Source organism: Podarcis melisellensis (genome assembly GCF_964234715.1).
Source record: "Podarcis melisellensis genome assembly, chromosome: 11".
NCBI lineage: Eukaryota > Metazoa > Chordata > Lepidosauria > Squamata > Lacertidae > Podarcis > Podarcis melisellensis.
Genome location: NC_138543.1, coordinates 43313987 through 43338650, shown reverse-complemented (window position 1 = coordinate 43338650; position 24664 = coordinate 43313987). Strand labels below are relative to the sequence as shown.

Below are 24664 nucleotides of genomic sequence, written 5' to 3'. Positions count from 1 at the left end.
GTCCCACACAGCAAAAGATAACCAGGATGAAGCTAAGCTGCAATCCAATATCCACTAACTCAGTGGAGCTTACTTCTGAAAAGGCATGCAGAAGATTTCAATGACTAACACAGCAAGCCGTGCGACTCAATTAGTTGTAACTGACTTGTTCTGTTGAAAATACGTTCTTTTTACAATAAGCAGTATATTATCAGCTAAAGCGACACTGTCATTTTCCTATACTGTGCCACTTTAAGGCTGCAGGCAGGCGATTGCATGTGTGAACACTTTCCTGGAACAAAATAATCCTGTTTGAAAAAAGTCACTGGGTATGTCACTGAGAAGAATAAACTGAATGTTTCTTCCTGGCAAGCTAGGTTTCTAAGTTCAGGGAAGTGGGCTTCCTCCAACCCTCCTTGCATGGAAACAAGGCAGCTCAGTGGCATACTACTACTACTACTAATAATAATAATAATAGTGGTGTTGGTGCTGACCTTTAAAGCCCTAAACAGCCTCGGTCCTGTATACCTGAAGGAGCGTCTCCACCCCCATCGTTCAGCCCGGACACTGAGGTCCAGCTCTGAGGGCCTTCTGGCGGTTCCCTCCCTGCAAGAAGTGAGGTTACAGGGAACCAGACAGAGGGCCTTCTCGGTAGTGGCACCCGCCCTGTGGAACACCCTCCCTTCAGATGTGAAGGAAAGAAGCAGCGATCCTATCTTTAAAAGACATCTGAAGGCAGCCCTGTTCAGGGAAGTTTTTAATATTTAATGCTGTACTGTTTTTAACACTTGATTGGAAGCCGCCCAAAGTGGCTGGGGAAACTCAGCCAGATGGGTGGGGTATAAATAAATAAATAAATAAATAAATAAATAAATAAATAAATAAATAATAAATAAATAAATAAATAAATAAATAAATAAATAAATTATTATTATTATTATTATTATTATTATTATTATTATTATTATTATACAGGTGCAAACTCAACACTGAGGGAGACCTACATTTCTGAACAAAAGACTCTCTAGGTTGCTGACCACAGCCTGAGAGAAAGTAGAATTCATCTCTCCTCCTTCAGTATTCATCATAAACATTGGTGTATGATATGTATGGCACCTAAGTGCCCTTTCCCATCCCACCATGCAAAGGGACATGGTTAAACTGGGGAGACAGAAGAGGAAGTGGTGGCCAGGAGGACCGGAATGGCTGAAAAGTACCTCTTTGGCCATGTCTTTCATCTCCAAAGGCAATGCACATCTTTCACATGGATTAAGGGTCACTAATGTGGTGCCTGCAGATGCCAATGTGACCACCACTACCTCATATGCTGCCCGTGAAAGATCTGTGTAAATGCTCCCTCCTTAAAAATCCACAATACAGAAGAGACGGTTTGCTCTTCCTGCTCAGTTCCTGTTTCCAGTGGCTTCACCTTTTCGGCATTCCCTGAACATGCTCTTATTTCATTGGACACCAGGCTTGGCCACTCAGCTGTTCTGAACAGATGGGCGAACACAGCAGCGGCTGACATAGGGGCCTCTTCCCTCATTGATGGGATGGCTGACTGGGGAGTGGATAGGATATTCCTGTATCATAAGTCCTATTTCATGTGGCAACCATTGTGACATCCCCACAGCAACCATTTTCTGATATTACAGAGAGAGAGCCAGGCAGGCAGACATTTGGGACTGGTGCCCACAACACCTTCTTAAAATTCCAGTTGTTGTTGTTGTTTAGTCGTTTAGTTGTGTCCGACTCTTCGTGACCCCATGGACCAGAGCACGCCAGTCTTCCACTGCCTCCCACAGTTTGGTCAGACTCATGTTTGTAGCTTCAAGAACACTGTCCAACCATCTCGTCCTCTGTCGTCACCTTCTTCTTGTGCCCTCCATCTTTCCCAACATCAGGGTCTTTTCCAGGGAGTCTTCTCTTCTCATGAGGTGGCCAAAGTATTGGAGCCTCAGCTTCAGGATCTGTCCTTCCAGTGAGCACTCAGGGCTGATTTCCTTAAGAATGGATAGGTTTGATCTTATTGCAGTCCATGGGGCTCTCAAAAGTCTCCTCCAGCACCATAATTCAAAAGCATCAATTCTTCAGCGATCAGCCTTCTTTATAAAATTCCAGATGTGTCCACAAATGCCGGCTCCCTCAGCCAATAAAGCGAGATGAGCGCCGCAACCCCAGAGTCAGCCACGACTGGACCTAACGGTCAGGGGTCCCTTTACCTTTACCTTTAATATAACTTTACCCTTCACAGAATGATAGAACTGTAGAGCTGGAAGGGACGAGAGTCATTTAATCCAACCCCCTGCAATGCAGGAATCTTTTGCCCAACGTGGGGTTTGAACCCACAACCCGGAGCTCCACCAGCTGAGCTCCACATTAGCCAGCCTTCCCAAACCTGAGGCTGTTTGGATGTTGACAACTACAATTTCCATCTGTCTTCACCATTGCCCATGCCATCTGGGGATTCCAAATGTGTCCACTGGCCTAAAATGTTTGGGGACCTCTGATGTTGTTCTTAAATTGTTCTTTAATCTACAGCCTCACCCTCTGATACCTTTTATTTTTTACCAGGACAGATGGCAAGGCACGAGCTCTTTCTAGTTTGAGGATGGATGATTGATTCATCATCACAGGTAGAAATGTGCCTTCGCCATCCTCAAAACTACAAGGCAGCCACCATCTCAGGTAACCATCTGTTGTTTAATGGTGTTTTCAAGTTTTGATGAAGTTATTCCTGGGAGATTCTCTCGTCAAGCAAATCAGCTCTGTTGCCACACAGCAGCTTCGTCCCTTAGGCAAGGCTTATCATCACTCATCCATACACCCACATTCGGATATAAATTGATTCAGAAATTTTGAAGCTTGAAGGTTATTGCCTAAATGGGGCTTTCCTTCTCTTGTTACGGCAGGCTAGTTCCAGCTGTCACAGCCTGGTGGTGCGGGTTTGCAGAATTATTGCCCCAAAGCAGATGCTTCTGCTTTGCAGCAAAAGGGAAAATAAATTATTGGCTGTTTCCAGTGATATTTTGAGCACAAATGCTTTGAATTTTGTTTTTGCTCTGAACGGAGCAGCCTCATTCTTTTCTCACAGAAGGATTTGCAATATTCATCAGCAAAGCAACATTTAAAGGAATACTGAGTTTTCCTTTGAACTGAAGCTGGTTCGGCAGTAGTATTTCTCAAGAAAGTACAGAATAGATATAGATGGTGGCTAACATGTGTTCACAGCTTTAAAAGAAACAGTAGTGGGAGTGCTCTGGATATAGCGCAAATGGTAGCATGCACAGCCTCAGTCTAGAATTCTTCTCTTTAGTAAATTAAGAAAATGAAGTCCTTTATATATGCAGAATTTTTTCTCCTCTTGGAATTAAAATCCTTCTCTCGAAATGTCTCTGTGACTTGTTAGAAAGTTAGCTTGCTTCTCCTTCCTTGTCCTCTTTTGTTAATTAAAATATTGAAAATAGGGCGTCGTTAGTAACCGAGACATTATACAACAGACTACTGCTGAAAGATTATGGCCAAGCCAAGTTTTGACTTGGTAACAGTGGTGATCTGATAAGAAAATGAAAACAGATGATTCCTAAGTTTTATATAGTAACAAGTCTTGGAGACAGACAGTTGAAGGAGTGAAGTGATATAAACCTGACTAGCTATTCCACAGCATGTTCTCTCTCTAAGAAGTGCAAATGGACCCTCCAAGGCAATGGAAGCTGTTTACAAAAAAACTGTGGGGGTGGGGGACATCCCTCAGCTGATGCATACTTTCCACAGCAAACAATACGTTTTGCAGAAATACCCGGTATACAATGTGGAAACCACCCAGTTTAAAGTACCTCCTGTGCAGAAACAGTCTTTATGGAAATTTACATTTCCATGCCCCAGGAATTCACAGCAGTAAGATGCTGAATGTAAACATCTATGCTCAAGCCAGTGGCTCAGAGGAACACAGGGGCAATCTTATATTCCCAAATTGTTTTTTGTGAAATTAGCCAAGATGGAAGCATGTTAAACACGAGCCTTGATGTTTTTATGCATGCTGTGATCCTATCTGCTTTACGTTTTAAATGTAGCCATTCACCTTGTTGTATGTGCTGACTGTTAGCATTGGCTGATGGGCAAAAAGAGTTGTTCCCTGCCTTAGTGGGTCCTGAACCACTTTCTCAGGGAGGTCTGTGTACCTGTCCTCTATCTGGTCCTGCTTGGGTGCTGTGCAGTGGGTACTCCCTTCCCTTTCCTTAGTATGTTTTACTCTAGTTATAAGCAGCTCAAGAGGAGATGGACCCTTGGGACAAAGGAACTTGCCTTACACCAAGTCAGACTCTTTGTCCGTCAAAGGTAAAGGGACCCCTGACCATTAGGTCCAGTCATGGCTGACTCTGGGGTTGCAGCGCTCATCTCGCTTTATTGGCCGAGGGAGCCGGCGTACATCTTCCAGGTCATGTAGCCAGCATGACTAAGCTGCTTCTGGCGAATCAGAGCAGTGCATGGAAACACCGTTTAGTGTCCGTCTAGTTCAGTATTAACTACTCTGGCTGGCAGCAGCTCACCACGGTTTCAGGCAGGTGCAGTGGTGTAGCGTGGGGGTGCAGGGGGGGCCGGCCGCACCGGGTGCAACATATGGGGGTTAGGGGGCGCAAATTCATGGGTTAGGGGGCACAAATTACTTGCCTTGCCCTGGGTGCTGACAACCCACGCTACGCCACTGGGCAGGGGACATTCCCAGCCATACTTGTGAGATGCTAGGAATTGAAATTAAGACCTGCATGCAATGCAGGTGCTCTATCACTGAACAATGGCCCTCTCCTCCCTGCAGAGATGCCTGGAGATTAACAGAAGTGGGTTCATGGCTGCCTGTGCTACTGGGACTCATGGAAAGGCTATTTGCTGAAATAATTGTGTGCCCTGTGTGCGCATGTTGATTCAGTTGTTTGTCTCCTTGTTGACCTGAGTTCATTGGTTACTGCTGTCTGTGGGCCGCATGGTGGACTTTGCTGGTGTTTCTGTGGATGTGGGTCCAGAATTGGCCTCCACAGTCACTTACGGACTCATTGTTAAAACCGTGTTTATGGAAGACAATCTTACTTGGATACGAGTGATCGCCAAAGAAGAAGAATACATCTCCTCCCCACTTCAAATTATAGGCTACAGGATTGCTTGGCCCAATATCCACTTTGCATCATTAATATATCTCAGAGCTAGTCCTTAAGAAATTCTACAGTAATTACACATAGCACACATGCTCTTTAGAGAACCTCAGGTCTGGTGGCCAAATGCAGCCCTCTAGTCCCCTCTTGAAAGTCTCTCCAGGCTACACCCTTCACTGCTTTACACCCTGAATGTTTTTCACCTGCTTGGATTGTGTCCTTGAATTCTGATAATGCCTCTTTCTTGCCCAGTTGGAGGACAGAGGGATGCATAGAAACTAGTGTATTATACACAGGCAAATTTACATTTGTTGCTCCACTCATATTTGACTCTGGCCCTGCTCACTACTAACATGTGGCCCTTACAAGGTTGCCTGGAAAGGAATGTTCCCCCTTGGTAGAAAAAGGGTCCCCTGTCACAGTGTAAAAATAGCATAATGGTAATGCCACTAGAAAGTGCAGAAATGCTTAGCAATCATTTCAAACACCTTTCTGAACGGAAACATATCTATTCACATCTGAGCACCAAGCCATGGTGTTCTGATTACAGGATGATCTACAAAATTACTCTGCAGCGCAAATATAGAATCCACCTGCTAGTCTTCTTTAAAGGAAAACTACATCGGGAGTTCTAAAAATGTAAAGATGTAAATGTTGTTGCTTAATTCTGCCATTTCACAGGAAGCAAAAATTGGGGGCAAGAAAACAAGGTAGGGAATGTTTATTCTAAGTATTTAATACCGCTCTTCAAGCATATTCCTATGGCAGTTTTTTTTTTTAAAAAAGAATAAAACAGATAGCATGTACACAAATAAGTAAAACAAAAAATGTAAAAGCCACAAAAACTATACAGGCAGTGATAAATAAACAAATAAAAATCAGCATGGTTAAAATTGCCCCTCAAAATTTCAGGGAAATAAAAAAGGACAATAAAATGGATTCCAGGCAATGATCTCTAGGGACTAAAAATGGAATGCCCTATCATAGGTTGGAAAATCTCCAGGAAAAATTCACACAGCCTGGATAGCTCAGCTGGTTAGAGAATGGGGCTGATAACACCAAGGTTGCAGGTTTGATCCCCATAATGGACAGCTGCTTATTCCTGCATTGCAGGGGGCTGGACTAGATTATCCTCAGGGTGCCTTCCAATTCTACAATTCTATGACTCAATCTCATTCCTAAAGCAAGCACCCGTTGTACCTATGCTTCTGTGTTCATGTGTCATTTCAGTTGCAGTTAGTGGCCTGGTTCACACGCTATGCTAAGCCAAACTATGGTTTAGTAAGATTAAGCAAGCATGTGGGTACCAACAAGGAAAATCACAGCTCGTTTTCCTCCTCCAGTATTGCTGTCATCACTCTACCAAAAACTAAGCCACGGTTTGGCTTAGTGTCATGGGTGAACCTGGACTTGTGGTTTGTATCACTCCCAACAAGCCAGATTTGTTCCAGTTTTACTGCTCATGGTTTGTCTGGGGGAAAACAAACCACAAGTTTAGGTTTGCATGGAATACTAAGTCAAACCATGGCTTAGCTCCAGATAGTGGCAACAGGAAGACTGGAGGAGGAGTAAAGCAGCTGTAAATTTCTTTTTGAGTACCGAAATACGTGCTTGCTCTTGCTAAGCCACTGTATTTGGCTTAGTGCTACGTGCAAACAAGACCAGTAAGTTACTCTCTTTGGTTTCAGGAACTGTGTGTTCTTTGTATTTAAAATGGCATTCTGCTGTTGCAAGGCCTTGGGAGAATTGCTAAACCTGCATTCTGCCTACAACTCCCGGGCCTACAATCTAAGGAACAATTCATCATGATGTTGTTTCTGCAAAGCCTCCATTCATTTCAAGGAGACTTGCACAGCAACAGAGTTTTGCAAAAAAAGTCCTTACATCCCAGTCCCATGTATTAGATAACTAGCAAAGCTGTTGCAAAAGTAGGATCCTGAGATACATATGTTGATGCATTTCTCCACAGGGAGCTATTTAGCCATCACTAAAGAAAGAAGAAAAACAGAGCATATATGGAAACTAAGAAGGTACATAAAATGCCAGTTTATTCTCTTTATAGCCATCATTCTGCCTCTTTTACCCAGAGAAAGAGAAAAATGCATTCGAGGGACTCGACTTCCTCTCATTGACAGCAGTGCTATAGCCATTACCTGGGAGTAAGCCCATTAAATTCAATGGCCCTCATGTTTGTGGGGCCAGGCTGCCAACAGCAACAGAAAAAGAGATTGTGTGTGGTGAAGCTAAGCTACTGCGAGCGAGTGCCCCAACCCTGAGAAACTGTTGGACAGTATCTGCTCTCTCTGGGGAATTTCAGCAAAGTTGTGCCAGTTTCTCTGCCATTTGCACACAACTCTATTTCACAAAGCAAAACAATCTTGCTAACATTCACTCCGGTGCAAGAATCACTGGGATAAGCATGGTCTCCAAAACCACCTACAGTACTTCCATATAAAAAGGTTCTGGTGATGGAAGCCTTGTCCTCTGAACTGATTGGTGCTATTCCCATTACATACACTTCAAATTCATAGCTGACCTCCAGAATCACAGGTACGTGATCTGGAACCAGGTATACTTCAAAAAGATTAGATATTTCTTTAACATAAATTTCTAAAATGTGCGAGATAAATAGGGCTGCTTCTAAAATTCTCCTGCTTCAAATCTCCACCTGCATTTTGTAGAGCCACATTAGCTGTTTTTGTTTTTGAAATGAAATCTCCATGGTATTCAGCGGTATTCACTGAATGTTCACAGAGTATTGGGCATGCTGAGTTTGCCACACATTTTTGTTCTCACAGTTCTCTGATAATTGATAATTTGCATGCGTGTGTTAATAAAATACGGCAAACATCAATTGTGATGTGGTTGGCATCCGTCTGTCTCTAAAGTGAAGTCAAACTGTTGGAGAGTTACAGCGCCTGCTGTGGCTGTAGAAACTGATATGACAGAGACATGTTTCATTGCAGCTGGAGCAGAAGAAGTTGTCTGGTTCTGCTGCTGCAGGGGTACCATGGCACCCTCCCCATCATTCTCACACAGCAAGCAAAAAGATAGTCTCCTTTAAATAATAAAAAACCCTTCCTTTTCCATATGGAGGAAAGCTATTTAAGGGGAACCAACAACATAAACACCACCAGAAAATGAAAATGGAAACTCTTCCCCACACTTTTTTTTCACTGGTGGGGGTGAGGAAGGAAAGAGAGAAGAGCTTTCCAGTTCATTGTTATGCTCTTTGTTTACTTTGCAGCTGGATCTATGGTTGTCCAGCCAGCCATTGGTGGGGGGGGTCCCTCCTGGATTGTTAGTGGGCTCTGCACAATTAGCTGAGCTCTAAGTGGAAATATACCAGTGAAGCTGAAAAAGTTTGCTGGTTTGTGCAAGGGCTTATCTTCATTTCTTATCAGTTAGGAGGGAGAAAGGAGACAGCAAACAAAGCTGGAGACACCAGTGCCTGCAAATTATCTGCAAAGTATCTGTAAAGTATTGGTTCAGCTGAGATACCCCCTGGGAAGCTGTTAAGTCCCCACCTTTTGTTCACCAGTATAATGCCTTGTTGAAGCACATATCACAATGTTATTTCAATACAATTCAACGATATGGCATTTATTGCACAGCCTTAATATATAGTTGTAAAGTACAATGTTTTTCCAAGTATAACACCCCCCCCCCATGTATAAGACGACCCCTATTTTGAGGGACACCAAATTAAGGAAATGGGGGGATTGCCCAGAGTTGTTGAACTTTTTTTGGGGGGGGGAATTGCCCAGGGTTGTTGAGCTTTTTTGTGGGGGGGGGGGGAATCACCTGCCTGACCCACAATGCCAACTGCATGCTTCACCGAAGCCACCTATCATCTGCCTGCTTGCCGCCAGCTGCCACCAATGGCCCTCCCAATTGTCGCGCCAGCAGCCAATCGTCAGCAGACCTTGCCCCAGCCACCAATCACCTGCCCAATTGCAGCTGACAATCTCCTGCTTGCGGCTGTCACCAATCACCCGTCCCCTCTCTGCATTACTCGTGTATAAGATGACCACATTAAAAAATAGTCTTATACACAGAAAAATACAGTATTCTGTTTTTAGTGTTCTGTTGGAAGCCACCCAGAGTGGCTGGGGAAACCCAGCCAGATGGGCGGGGTACAAATAATAATAATAATGTTGTTGCTGTTGTTGTTGTTGTTGTTGTTGTTGTATCAAGATACCGTTTGCATGTTGTTTTACCAATGTGCAGGATTAATGATGATTGTGTAGGGCATGGAGAACATTTGAAATAACTGCCCTCACATTTTGTAGATATGCAGCCAATTGTTCTGTATCAGGTGTGCGGAAGCTGCGGCTCTCCAGTTGTTGCTGAACGCCCAGCAGCTCTGGCCATTGGAGCAGGAGAACTGAAGATTGGAGTCAAAGTCACAAGTGCAGAGATTTGCTTGAATGCTGGAGATTTTTCTGCCTTGTAGACATTGCCGGCATCTGCATGTAGCATGAAGTCAAACCGTGGTTGCAGCTCCTAGTTTATCTGGGGAGAGCTAAATCACAAGCCTGGGTTCAGATGACATGCTAAGCCAAACCATGGTTTAGCTAAGTGTAACACAGCACCAGAGTGATCAGAAAAGTAGCAGCACTCTCCCTTCCAGGAATCCACATGCTTTCTGACTTGTGCTAGTCCATGGTTTGGTTTGGCTTAGCATTACATGCAAACAGGGCCATTCAATGGAAATAAGTCCCAGTTGTTTCCTTGGCCTTCCACACAAGTCTGCCTGGAGTTGCAAACTGAAGGTTAGACTCCTAGTTCTTACGCAGTTTCAAAGGCTGTGCCTACTTCTGCTGTCTTTTCTGTGGCTCTTTATTGAACACAATACAAAATCTGCTCCTTTCATTCAGACTAGCTGGTTTGGCAGTGCTTTTGTTCCTTTGGTTCAGGCACTTGGTTTCTTCAGCAGTTCAGCAGGAAATATGCACTTTTTAGTTTCCAATCTGTGCGGAGCGGAAGCCACAAAAGCAGCTGCACAAAGATTGCCAAGACGTGCCAGTCAGCAACTCGGTGACCTACTTTTTATTAGAGTAATTACATTTTTGAAGATATGTCACTATTTTGTCAGGAAAGCTGCACTTGTGAAGCGTCAGCAAACATGCCATTTATCATTAAAGATGTTTCTGGATGTCTACAGTCACTTGGCTGTTGTGAGACTGGCATTGTCACAGTGAGACATCAGGAACAATATTCCAAAAGAGGAAAAAAAAAACCCAACAACTAGCAGATGAAAACATGCAGGTGCACAAATCTATCTATTTTCACTCATAACACTTCTTCTTTTTTTTAATAATAATGGATGGGAAGAGTTGGCTTGGGGCAATTTGGATAGACTTAATAATATAACTAGTTTTTAGCTGTTATTGATTGATTTCTAGACATTTATGGCCGGCCCTTCACCCTGAGGGTTACATGCAGGTCAATACAATTTAACAATGTAATGTATTCCACTCACAAAGGTCTGTGAACAAAGGTGCCTTATATGTTGTTGTTGTAGTAGTTGTTGTTGCTATAATGATCACCATCATCAGGAGGGCTGATTATGCAATTAAATATCCAATCTATAATTTAGTTGGGCTCAGCTCTAGAGTCTCTTGGAAATGTAATGCGAAGAAAAAAAGTCTCATGAGACATTTTCCCAGAGTAAACATCTGAAGGTTTTGTTTATTTCACACACACACACACAAAAAACACACACACTGCCACAAAAAGTAGCTCCCCTTACGGAATTTTATCCACATATTCAGCATCATTTTTGTGCATGGTAACAACAATTCTGCTGCTGACACATAATGCCCTGGAACTAGGCTAGGTCCTGGGCATTGTGGAGGACACAAAATGGTGGTTAGGCTGCCACATGTACTTACAACTTTGAAACAAATAAAGAAGCTATGTTACTACCACTGCTAACGATGAGCTCCTCCCTCCAGAAACTTTAAGATAATCTCTTCTCCTCCTTGGCAAATAAAGGTAAAATGGTCCTGTCTTTCCCCCCACAAATAGGATAAAGAATTTCAAGCAGACATTTTTGCACAGCTCTGTTTTCAAATGTTATGATATACCAACGGAACTGATCAACAAGTGTGCATGCCTCTTGGTAACCTCAAGGCTGTATGGAGGATGTAGCTAGCGTCAAAAGTGGCAACTAAGCTAAGCTGGTGGGGGCAATCTGCCAGCATGTAACATCTTGTCAATGGTACCTGCCAATCTGCTACTGGGCCAAGTTCAAGGTTTTAGCACTAATATCCAAGGCTATTCACAGCTTGGGATCAAGTTACTTGAGAGACTACCTTACTCTTTACATGACCGGTTGGCCACTATGTTCTGCAGGATAGTTGCTTCATTTATTTATTTATTTATTCCTCCCTCACCCATCTGGCTGGGTTTCTCCAGCCACTGTGGGCAACTTACAACATATCTATTCAGGTATCTTCTAAAAGTTGTGTAGTTCTTTATCTCCTTGACATCTGAAGGGAGGGTGTTCCACGGGGTGGGTGCCACTACCGAAAAGGCCTTCTGCCTGGTTCCATGTAAATTTGCTTCTCACGGTGAGGGAACCACCAGAAGGAGGAGGAGGACCTCAGTGTATGGGGGTGGAGATGCTCATTCAGGTATACTGGGCCGAAGCCATTCTCTAAAATGTCAGAAGTCCACTCCTTAGTAGCTCACAGCAGGACTTCCAGTGTGACTGCCTCTGTTCTGTGGAACAGCATCTCTGCTGAGATACTATAAAGACCCAGTGTTTGTGATTTGCGTGTTGAGTTCCACAGTGCCACCCCCCCCAAATAATTCACACTTCACACTTCAATTTTTGTTTAGGTTTTTGGCATAATTTTGGCCACAACTTTATTCAAATACAAAATATGTGAGTGGTTGCTTAGGCATTGGTTATGACTATCTGTCCATGCCCTCAGGGACAGAGCTGGCAATCCGTACGCCAACGGAATCCAGTGTGGGAAACAAGTATTGGGTGAGAAAGTGGAGCTGGGCACCAGTCCCGCACTTCTCACCCTCATGTTCCTGCGGGGCTTGCACGGCCCAGGTCCAACGCCATGGACAAGGACGAAAAGAATGGCAAGCCCCTGGATTCCTTTAACGGAATTCCCTTCGCATCATTTGGAGGGGTAGGCACTTACCCCTCCAAGCACCATTTAACCAATGCCTAACCGCCAACCTTACAAGTTGTGACGATTTGCTACGCAGTAGGCAAAAACCAAATGGCACAAGCCAATCAGCCAAATGGCAAAATTCCTACCAGGCCCCCGCACCAAGGCGAACGACCCCATGACAGGCATAGCAAGGTCAACTGAGGAAACCACCCTAATTAAAGGGAGGGAGGGCGGGTGATCCGATCCCAAACGGCCAAGAGGACGTCCCATCGTCTGGCCCCTGTATTTAAAGCCTCTGACCCCTCCTCCAAATTAGCAACATCAAAATTTCCCCAGTAACCCACTTAACCCTTTAAGGCTGGGTTCCACCAAATTTGCCTAATCATGCCAGGGTGGCCTGCTCCCCAACCGCAACACGTGCTCTCTGTTAGGGAGAACACGCTTTCTGGAAACAATTGAATGCCTTTTTGTTTTCAAAAGCTTTTCTAGATGAGGGGGAAAGTCTGTTATTTTAAAAAACAATATAGCATAAACACCTCTCTTCAGTTGTCATTTTTGTGCTGCTTGCTTATAAAGCAGCTTTTACTTGTTTTTATGTAAAACACCTTGATACTCATGTGGAAGGAGAGTCATAAATTAATATATTTTTTAAAAAAAACATGCTGAAATGGTTTCTGCCTTAGGTGTTTACTCTGTATTGTTTTGAGACTTAGCTTTCATTTTCTGATCTTAAAAGCTATTTTTATCTGTTTTTATGTACATCACCTTAAGACTCACATGGAAGGTGATTCATAAAATAAAATGAGCCAACAACAAGTGCTGTCACATGGAAGAGGGACCCAGATTGTTTCCCCCCGCTCTGGGGGGTAGGACTTGAACTGATGGCTTCAAGTTACAAGAAAGGAGATTCTGACTAAACATCAGGAAAAACTTTCTGAAAGTGAGAGCTGTTGGGACAGTGGAACGGTCTGCTTTGGGAGGTTGTGGACTCTCCTTCCTTGGAGGTTTTTAAGCAGAGGTTGGATGGCCATCTGTCATGGATGCTTTAGCTGTTTGTGATGGCCTGGGATTCAGACTCAGAGGCTGAACCTGAGGAATCCCAGCCTGCACAGGAGTCCCCGCCTCCAGAACCAGCTGAGCCGGGGTTGGGGCATGAGCTTGAAGGGTCCTCACCTGTGCTGGATCCTCAGGTGCAGGTACCAGCTGAGTCTGCTCTGGCCCCTGAAGGGATGGAGGACCCATTGCCTGCAGATGCTCCACTCTCAGCCCCGTCAGGGGAAGAGGAGGTTGCCTCTGGGTCTGGTAATCCTCCAGCCTCTCTTGAGCTGCAGAGGCTCAGGGCAGAGAGGCGGAGGGAACTAAGTTCCTGCAGGAGGAGTGCTTGCCTCCAGGCCAGGAGAGGCACCTGTGGACCGGTGCCGCCCTATGCCTCAGAGGAGATAAAAGCCAGTGAGCCCCAGTCCCAGGTTGTTGCTAGCCTGTTCCTGCCTGCACCCTGTCCTGCTCTTCTGCCAGAGTTCCTGACCCCACCCAACTCCCTGCCTTGGACTCAGCTACAGCTTTGACGGACAGCCTCCATACCGGACCATTGACCTCGGACTGGACTCGGACCTCACCTCTCGGACCAGCACACTGAGATTCCTGCATTGCAGGGGGTTGAAAGAAGATTCCACCTAAACATTAGGAAGAACTTCCTGACAGTAAGAGCTGTTCGACAGTGGTATTTGCTGCCAAGGAGTGTGGTGGAGTCTCCTTCTTTGGAGGTCTTTAAGCAGAGGCTTGACAACCATATGTCAGAAGTGCTCTGATGGTGTTTCCTGCTTGGCAGGGGGTTGGACTTGATGGCCCTTGTGGTCTCTTCCAACTCTATGATTCCATGGTTGGATTGATGACCTTTAGGGTCCCTTCCAACTCTACAATTCTATGATTCTAACACAGCAGCAGCAGCAATGGGGCAGCAATGGGCCAGAATCTGGTCCCACAAACAATCCCACTGTTTTCTTACACCATTACAAAGAAACAAGTACAGACATTTCCCCCCCCCCAACAAGCTTATAGGTCCTCTTCCCAACTTTCTTTCATCTACTTGAAAATGAACCTGAAGACGTGCCTCCCATTCACCTATGCAAGACTTTCATAGCAATACAAACATCAATTGGCGAAATCAGGATGATCATTCACATTATCTTCAGTTGTCAAAAAAATAATAACTCTGGGGAATGCCCAATGAAAGAGAAATTAATAATTTAGCACATTTTGGAAGCAAATGATTTTTTTTTTTGCAGAAGTTTAAAATAATAATTACTTTGTGTAAGAAGGGCATGAACAGTAACATCAATCAGATGCAACTTATAGGGTCGTAGGTGTTGATGGTTCATAGCACATATGCTAGGCTAAGAAGGCATGTTGTCCACTGGTAGCGTACTGCAGAGGCAGGTGAGTTATGGAGATTTCACTTTTCCTGAACTGATCATCCATCACTGATCATCGCTTACAGACAAAAGATAACAGGTTCAAGGCAGTCATTGCTCTGCCCGTGGAAAACAACATTTCCAGATTACTTCTTATTTGAAAACGCTGAACTTTCTTTTAACCCATTTAAAAAATAGGGCTCATTGTGCCAAAACATGAATCACTCTGCAATTAATCTGGGCACATAAGCATAACTGATTATTAGACATTCTACTTGGAGAACAGCCAGTCTTAGAATTCTTTAAGGATCTCCCCCTACATGCCTGCCTTTCATTATTTAGTGTCATCTCCCAGAAATGTCAACGTGTCAGAAGTACATAAGGGGAAAAAATTGAGATGTATTTTTTAAAAAAAGCTGCATACCACTCAGAGTTTCCTTTTCCATTTTTTTTTTATTTTGGCAGCCAAGTTTTTCAAAAGCTGTGTCAAAACTTTTGTTAGTGTCTTGCATAGAAAACTCGAAACAAATAACACAGGTATATGGGCATCTGACAAGGGTGCTAACAGGACATTTTCTGAACTACGATGGGTGGGTAAACACTCCAAATAAGTACGTAAACATCCATAATTAACATCTGAGAACACGTCTTCCGTTTCTGGAAGTTCTGATGACTGGATGGGCCTGATCTCTGAGAAGCTTCCAGGTCCACCTCTCTATTGGTTCTCAATGGATAGACCTGAGGCCATCTGCAGATGAACCTGACATCCAGACAATATATTTGCACTCTCAGCTGGAAACTTCCATTCTTTCCCTGGCTCCCTTCACCTCTGCCCGCCCTTGATTAATTGCCCTGCTGCTACAACAACCAACCTCACTGGCCAGCCTGGGTGGGGGGAACAAAACCAGATCCAGAAGTCTCATTCCTGAGAGCTTGCAGCTGCATGACTCACCATGTGGCACAGTGGTCAGCAGTTCCTAGGGACAAGCCATCAATTACCTTGGGTGAGAACACATTTAGCCAAATACCTGAGCCATCTGCTTCTGCAGTGCTTCTCTTTCTCTTCTTCTTTTGCTATAAGTCAGTTTTACAATTGTATCTCTCCACTAGCCATTGTTTCCTCGAGCCTATGGGCATCTCTGTCACTCTCAGTTGGCCTCTTGCAACCCAGCACCCACACATCTCTCTTCATCAATTTCCTGGGAACTATATGCCAATTTCATCAGATCCTCAGGTGCCTCAGATTCTTAGAGACATGCCAGAGTATTTCACCTTTATGTTTTTGGTGGTGACAATGGGGAGCTTTCAGACAAAAGATCTCCATTTTAATGGGAGGCAGGTGAAGGTTCAAAACAGAGTTGCATTCTCTCGTGGGCAGCCCTCCAGGGGCCAGGAGCAGACATGAGCAGAGCAAAAGATGTGACTCTTACAGTTTACAGTGCACAGCAAGCTCGTTTCAGCCACAACAACTGAAGTCTCTACACCCATCCTTCCTCCACCTACGTATTAGGTGCATAGAGGCATTATCAGATTCCAAGGAGTCATCCCAGCCGGGCAAAAGCACTCAAGGAGGGCATAGTTAGGTCAGTGAGAGTTATGGCCCAGAGAAAGTCCGCAGGGATGGACAGAATGGACTGGAGAACTGCATTTGGCCGCTGAGCCTGAGATTCCTCATCCCTGGTTTAAAACACTTTGGACTTGCTATGAGAAGCCAGGGCAGCTGCATCTATTCTAAAGAGGTTATATCTCTCTCCCTCTCTCTTTCTTTTTACACAGTACTTTTTCTGCCTAGGAACAGCAGCCACTGAAGTGCCCTGGAATAGCAGCAGTCGGCAGACAGCTGGACAGCAATGTTCTTCCACAATGCATTGTCAGAATCTCTCTGCATTGCGCCATAACATTGTTCCAGTTGCATTGTGGGTGGGAAAGGCAGAAATTGGAACAAGCAGCAGAGAAAAGAGAAGGAGGGAGAAGAAAAGGGATGGAATGGCAGGCTCAGCGGGAAGAGGGAGTCAGAACCAGCATGGCAGGTGAGGAAAAGGAAGCAAGACAAAGAGAAATGATGGGTTGACTGACAGGTCTGGCAGATTCCCCTGCTTTCCTCTTGGCTCAGAGGAAACACATGGAAATTCCCAGCACGGGTGCCCAGGGACACATCGAAATATTTCACTGCACTTGCCACTTGATTATCTATTGCTGATGTCTGGTCCCATTATCATCATCATCATCATCATCATCATCATCAACATCAGCTAAAAAACAACCTTCAAAACCTTACTAGCAAACTGTACATACTGTACAGGCTCTGAATATATGCCTTCTTCATTACAGCTCTTAAAAGGACGTTTGAAAAAACACAATGAAAAATGAACAATACTTACAACCATACCATTTAGGGACACCCAGCAATCGTGCGGGAAATCCTGGAGCAATGGTACCAAAAACTGAAGGCAACCATCCCAGTGGCAAAGGAGGAGCATCATTCCAATCAGGTTGAAGATTCTCACTACAGCGCTTGCAAGATCATATGTCATGTGGAAAATCTGTAGAGAAAATTAGAAATTGTATGACAATGAGACCAAAACCGTGCAACTTGATGAGTCCTCTCTTGTCAAGGCAAGTGATCACTCTGAATCTGTTTCTATTTTCCTTTAGCTTTGTATGCTGCCATGATATCTTGGCAGTTGAAGCGGGGTCTAGCAGCATATTTAATCAACAGAGAATAAAGAAAATCCTCTAGAGCCAGGCAGCTCAAGAGGCCTTGATGGTGTCCACCATTCAGAATTTTTTTACAGTCCTTGAAGTTTCTTTGTAGACAAATTGGCCTGGAAAGTATTTTCTGTATGCACTAAAGGAGGGGTGGGAAAGCTGCGACCCTCCAGATGTTGTTAGACTACAAGCCCCAACATCCCTGACCATTGGCCATACGGGCTGGGGGTGAAACAACATCTGGAAGACCACAAGTTCCCTGCTGTACCAAAAGTATGGTTGAATGGAAATGTCCATCTCTCCCAGTATTAACTAGATGAACAGGTGCAAATGTCAGCATGCTCCATCCACACAGTTCTCCATTTCCGATTTGGGAATGACACAAACTTCATATGGGTGCCGTGCGGTGAAAATTTGCTGAGTCGCTAAATGGTTGGAACAATACCAGAGGCATGTTAGTGTGCATTGATTCTAAACACAGAAGAATAAGCAATAGAAGCACTAAATTCTATAACACATTTGGTTTTACAAAACATTCTGCTGTTATCAAATGTATCACTGATGATTTCAAAGTATTTTTACAAATATTATTTTTTGTCCTGTGAATTTGATACTATTGTTGTTGGGGTTTCCTGTCTAACTTCTGTAATGCTACCGCAGTGTAGGTCTCCCTAAGGCAATAGCTAGGTAGGGGCTTGACAACATGCAAATATTATTTATTAGTTGTACAATTGCGGTTGCCTCAAATTTCTATCCAAAGCACAGTGTATGTATCCACACCCTGCCTTCTGAAGGAAAATATAGAGATGCACTCACACTGCCTTTATCTTGTTCAGCCCAGCAACAGCTTCACTTCACTAGTAAGAAATATAGCCATTTTGCGGATGAGAAAACTTACTAACAGAGCAATCCTACTGGGTGGAAGAGGAAAGTGTACTGGTGGTCGAGCCACCAAACCTAAATCCCTGCCTGGTAAGCCTGATATTCCTACCCTGCCTCAACATTATCCTAGAATGCAAACTGGCGGCGGGGCTGGGATAGCATCAGCCTGTTTACCTAATGCCTGAATCCTTGGCCCTATGCTATGCTGAACACCATGAGCGGTGTCCATTAAAGTTTTGGTCATTTTAAACCCACTTCAGCCCATGTGTAGTTCTTGGTCCTATGGCTAACCCCATTCCACAAAGCCACTTCTCCCTATTAATAACTAAAATATTAATAACTAAAACCTCAAATAACTAAAACCAACCTGTAGGACAGCAGTCAGAAAGAGGTGAACAGGTAGAACCAAAACAGGTAGAACTCATGTAAATAAATAACTTCTGAGCCAAGGGTATGTGATAACATTTTTCTAATATTTGAAGTGAGGATGGAGGCCAAATCTTTTCTCCTTAAAGGGACCCGTCAAAAAGACATCCATGGCCCAAACTATAAAACCTAGAAGCCTAAATGTCTGGTCTGGTCTGGTCCATTTTTAGGCACTTAACTATAACTGGCTGGCATTTCAGAAACACTTTCCAAATCCAGTTTAACTCTAAGTCAGACCCTGCAGGTGGTGAGCACCTTTAAAAAATCAAAACAAAACCAGGCCACTTATATATAGGTTGTTCAAATCACGCTGGAACAAATCTTGGTTGTTAGCTGTGATGAAAATGCTTTAAATAAATAAATGATTCCCCGGAATGTGGTTTTAAGAGATCATTTTTCATTAATGAAACTCCCAAGTTTCTAGTTTTCCAAAACGGTCAACTAACTGCTCTATATACAGTTCTATATAATATAGCCACCACTGCCCTAACTTATCAAAACTAAAAATACTCTCAATGCAATGGTGATCAGTATCAAGCAATTGTTTCATCAATGACAGTTTAGAATGGGTTTTGGTTTTTTAAATTCTTGAACAGGAGCTGATTGCCATAAAAACATGCCGGTGATAGATAACTCTGTTGCTATAAAATAATCCTACGCTGTTCAGTTCAGCATTACACTGAACATTTGCAGGAAAAAAAGAAAAGGAGGAAAGAAACCACAGGTTACTTAAGACAGTGTTAAGATAAATCCTACTAAATACACATACATTGCAAGCTACACTGAGGTGCTCTAATATATTTAATTAATTTGGCTAATTACTTTTTCAAATTGCAAGATATAACTCACATTTGTAAAAAGCAATATAGTTTTTTTTTAAAATCATCAACAACAGCTTATAATTCATTACCATTCATTACAGTTTTCAAATATGTCAATCTCATGATAGGCAAAATCTTGGGGAGGGGGTACTCTAAAGCTGAACCCCTTACATTGTGTTCCTCATACAAACTAGACCTTTCTTATAAACTTAGTTACTGTATATTGTAACCCCTTTATACCACCTTGCTGAAAACAACTTCAGCAAAAACTGAGAACGGATCAGCAGCGACGCTGATGGTTATGAGAAGGGATTGGCCTCTGAAGTCAAAGAGGTTCATTGCACTATTATCAGTTTCATTCACACTTGATTAATAATCCCTTTTTTATTCAGAGGTATTTACTAGGAAGCCACTTTGTGCCTAAAATTCTTTAAACATTACAAAGCTCATCCTGATCTTTTGGCTTCATTTGAAAGACGTATATCCTTGCATTAGTCATGTTCCTTAATGACACTGTATGGTTAATCATACTCAGAGCAGACCCACTAAAATCAATGCACTTAACTTAAACTAGTCCCCTAATTTCAATAGATCTGTTCTGAATATGAGTAATGATGAGCAAAGTCATTTTTTGTGGCTCCCAATAATTCCATACAAAATTTGTTCAGGTCTTTTTGAAGGCAGCTAAGTGCACTCTTGCACTCTGATGTGGAAACTAACTAGATACATGGAATAAAACATCTGTGCATTTTAATTAGTCTTTAACACCTGCACTTTAACCCCCTCACCCCCCCCCCAAATAAATACTAGCACAATTTTGCTGCTGAACATATGAACAATGTGCAGAGAGGGGCCAGGTTTATACATGCTATTGTCCCCATCTGAAGTTTGCAGTAGAGCCTACATGTTTTGGAGCAACATCTGAAAAGCCAGATCACTGATTAACGAGACCATTGCATTCTACTACTGCAGCTTGCAAAACCTCTTCAAGACCTCAGAATCAGTCTTCTACTCCAAGCATTCCTTAAATGCTTAGAGTAGAAGACTGACTCTGAATCAAATCAGCATTACCCTTGTGTTCCACAGTGAGCCATTACATTGCTCATAATGATTGCATGAGATTAGAATTGAGATTACCAGGCTACTAATGGACATATCAATAACACAGAACGTAGCCACTCCACAATTACTGATCTATGAGCTGGTCAGACAAGTTTTAATTTGACAGTTCTGTCTGAGATGCTGTGATCTTGTACGGACCCACCGTCTCCATGGGGCCCAGGCAAGTCTGCTACAGGTTCTTTTTAATGTTGTCCAGGCCAGTAAGTAAATCAACACTTCCTATCTCTTTTATACAGATGATTTTGCTTCTATTGAGCAAGGAGCAGACAACCAAAGAGCACAGGACAGACCGTCCAGGCATGCCTCTTCTTCAAGGTGTGCTGCAATCGGTCACGGCATGTGCCATTTATGGTATCACGCACGCTGCAGGTTGCCACCCATGCACTAGAAGCTATAAAAGTTAACAAAGAAACCTCTTAAGCCATTTCAGCAGATTCATCTTGTGCTCTAGATAGGCAGCATGTCAACTAAGCAACTATTGTTGACACTTGTGTTCTCAGCAAAAGATCAATAGCAAACTGTTGGCCTGATTCGACGTCTGTTGAAGACAAATGGACTTCTCTCATTGACGTCAGCAGAGTCAAGTCTAGCCCTATTGCCCTATATAGTTTGTAACTCTTTGCTAGGCGTGAAATAGAAGCTGAGTCTGAGAACAAAGAGCATGTAAAACAGCTGCTGAGTGCAATATTTTATTTTACCTGGAAGGCAGCAGTGTTTGTTCAACTGAATCCTTATATATATACAGTTAATTTTCAGTATATTTCTTTGGGAAACTAATCTTTCTGCAAAAGAAAAAGTGGGTAGGCATATACAAGAATTTTAAATCTGGTTACATGGTTTATGCAAAGCTGCTAATGAGTGTAGAAAGCTTGGATTCGGCTAAACTAATGATGAAGGGGAAAACACCAGAGAGATTTAATGAAGTGCACACTAATTTTAATCAAACGTGTATCTAGAAAACTTGAGCTGAAGGCAATCAGTGTTTTGTGTCCTTTTGAATGTGTTATTTTTTTTCTAAACTCAAATTCAGTGAGTATGGCATTCAGTTTCATTGTGCTGACCTCATTTATTCCACAGCAAGACTTCCTAACCCCAAATGGACTGTGAACGAACAAACAAATGGAGCCACACACACACACACACACACACACAAACATTCTCACCAAGTCCACTATTATTGCAGAGGTAAGGTGAATATTAAGCATAGTTAGTACAGATGTAGAGAGAAGTACAAGATTCATTTAGAAACTAGGTGATCCTTTTGGCCACAGGGGTACCACATTCAAAGAAGCAGTTAATAGTGATCTGTAGAGTTGAGTTCCACATGTTGACCTCATCTGGAAATAATAGTAAGCCATTTAGAAGAAGAAGAAGAAGAAGAAGAAGAAGAAGAAGAAGAAGAAGAAGAAGAAGAAGAAGAGTAGTAGTAGTAGTAGTAGTAGTAGTAGTAGTAGTAGTAGTTTGGATTTGATATCTCACCTTTCACTCCCTTTAAGGAGTCTCAAAGCGACTAATGAGAAGGGGGAGGACTGCCCCCTTTTTCAATACCATGCATTTCATTACCATTGCCTCCTTTACTCACCCTTCTCTACACAGAAAACCCCAAATATTGTGACCCTCCATCATAGGGAGATCCTTGAACATTTTGGTTGCCCTATTCTGCATATTTTACAGCTCTACAACATCCTTTTTTGAGCAGAATTGTATGTAATATTCTTAGCATGGCTGCAAAGGTATTATGAGTTTGGCTGTTTTACTTTTGCGTGTCGAGGTCCCCAGGTCCACCCCAATGACTCACACTTCACACAGAATTTTTGTTTAAGGTTTTGGCATAATTTTGGCCACAACTTTATTAAAATACAAATTTGTGAGTGGTTGCTTAGGCATTGGTTGCGACTATCTGCCCCCACCATGGGGGACAGACTGACATTCTGCACGATGCGAAAGTCAGAATGGGGGAATACACTTGGGGGTTACGCGGAGCAGGGAACCTGCCCTCACCCCAAATGCAACCAGGAGCTCATTGCTATGGCCCGAGCCCCCTTGACAGAGTGGACAAGCAGTAGTTAGCCCCCAATTCCTCTAACATAATCCCTTGCAGCAGCAGCAGCATTAGAGGGGCAGGCACAGCCAATCCATGCCCCTCAACCAACCAAACCATAAACCAATGCCTAACCGCAACCTTACAAGTTGTGACGATTTGCTACGCAGTAGGCAAAAACCAAATGGCCCCAGCCAATCAGCCAGATGGACAAAATTCCTACCAGGGCCCCGCTCCAAAGCAGATGACCCCATGACAGGCATAGCAAGGTCAAAGCAAACAACCCTATTCTAGGGAGGGAGGGACGGGCAATCCGCTGCACGTGCGAAAAGAGGAAGCCCTAACCTCGTGCAAGGAGTTTTAGCATTTCTGGCTGTCAATCAATAAATGGCAACATTAATTTCTTCCCAACAACCAGGGAAGCCCCAATCGCATCAGTGGCCAACGATCAGTTAGCCCACCCCCAACTTTGGAGTGTCCTGGCGGCCCCCACCGCAACACGTGCCCTCCATGAAGGAGAACACGCTTTGACACCCTCCTTAATGATCCCTAATGTGAAATTCAACTTTTTCACAGAGGCTGCACCCAGGGTTGTATCTTCCATTAAGCTATCCACCATGACCCCAAGGTTTTCTTCCTGGACAGTCACCACCAGTTCGGAACTCATTAGGGTATACTTGAAGTTCAAATTCGTAGCCCCAATGTATATCACTTTATACTTGCTTATATTGAATAGCATTTGCCATTCTAATGCTTATTCACCCAATTTTGAAATATTGGCGTTCTTTGAAATCCCCCTTTTTTTCAACCACCCACAACAATTTGGTGTCATCAGCAAACATGACTACTTCATTAATCATCTCTAACACCAGGTCATTTATGCACAAGTTAAAAAGCACGGGTACTAATACCCCCCCCCCCTTGGGGGGGGGACTCCCCTTTATACTCATATACTTGCGTATAGACAAAATTTAGAAAAGTTCAGTACAATAAAATAGCTTAACAGAATCTGCATCTAACATTAAAATACTGTTGTGGTTTGTTGCAGAAACCTGGCTACTATCTCCATCTTATCCCCATCCTGAATAAACATTGGGAAGGCTTCCTTACAGTACATTGGTCTGATTTCCACTCCCTACTAGCATCCAACTGACTAATAAACTTATATCAAATTGTCTGATACAAGGGGCAGTGCAAAAAAAAAAAAATAATCTATATGACTCTGTCCACTTTCTGTCACGGCTAAAAATTGGCCGCTGTTTCTTTAATGCTTAAAAAGCTGGGTCAGCATGAGTCAGCAGCCTGCACTGGGTTGTATATATAGAGTGAGAAATGTTAGTTTGGTGTTGGGTTGGTTGGTTGGTTAGTGAAAGCTGGTAGTGTTGATGTGTACAGTTGGTCAGTCACTTTTGCAGAAAGACTTTTAAGAACAAAAGCAGAAAGTATTCTGCAAGGATACTTTTCTTGTGGACTCTTTTATGCCGAAAAGGGTCCGAGGACAAGGCTGAGGCGACAAAGGGTGGTCAGAACTTCTTCTTCTTCTTTTTTTTTTTTACAAACACTGACAATTTCTACATTTCTTCACTGTGGATTTATTCCTAGTTTCTTCTTCCTGGTTTCTTAAATTGATCTCAATGAAGGTCCCCACCAGGAGATGCTAGGAATTGAATCTGGGATAGTTTGGAAGGCACCAGGTTGGCGAAGGCTGGGGTAGCTCAGTAGAATAAAACATGTTTTGCATGCGAAATGTCCAAGGTCCAATCCATGGCATGTCCAGATAGGACTGAGAAAGTCTCCGTTCTGAAACCTTGGATTGCCACTGACCGTCAGAGGAAGACCAGTCTTCCTCAACATGGTACCTTCAAGATGTTTTGGACTACAACTCCAGTCATCCTTCATCATTGACCATGATGGACCAACAGTCAAAAATAAAAAATAAAATATGGATGGCACCAGATTAAAAAAAGGATGGACTGGACAACACTGA

General features: G+C 43.3%; 1 protein-coding gene across 1 annotated transcript in view; it reads right to left on the bottom strand.

Moving 5' to 3' along the window:
* HCN1 (hyperpolarization activated cyclic nucleotide gated potassium channel 1) overlaps positions 1–24664 on the bottom strand; it is a 178253-nt gene that overhangs the window by 58009 nt on the left and 95580 nt on the right. Inside the window, exon 3 of the mRNA XM_081929652.1 lies at positions 17058–17219. Within this exon, the coding sequence (XP_081785778.1) occupies positions 17058–17219 (162 nt within the window). The remainder of the gene's footprint in view (positions 1–17057; positions 17220–24664) is intronic.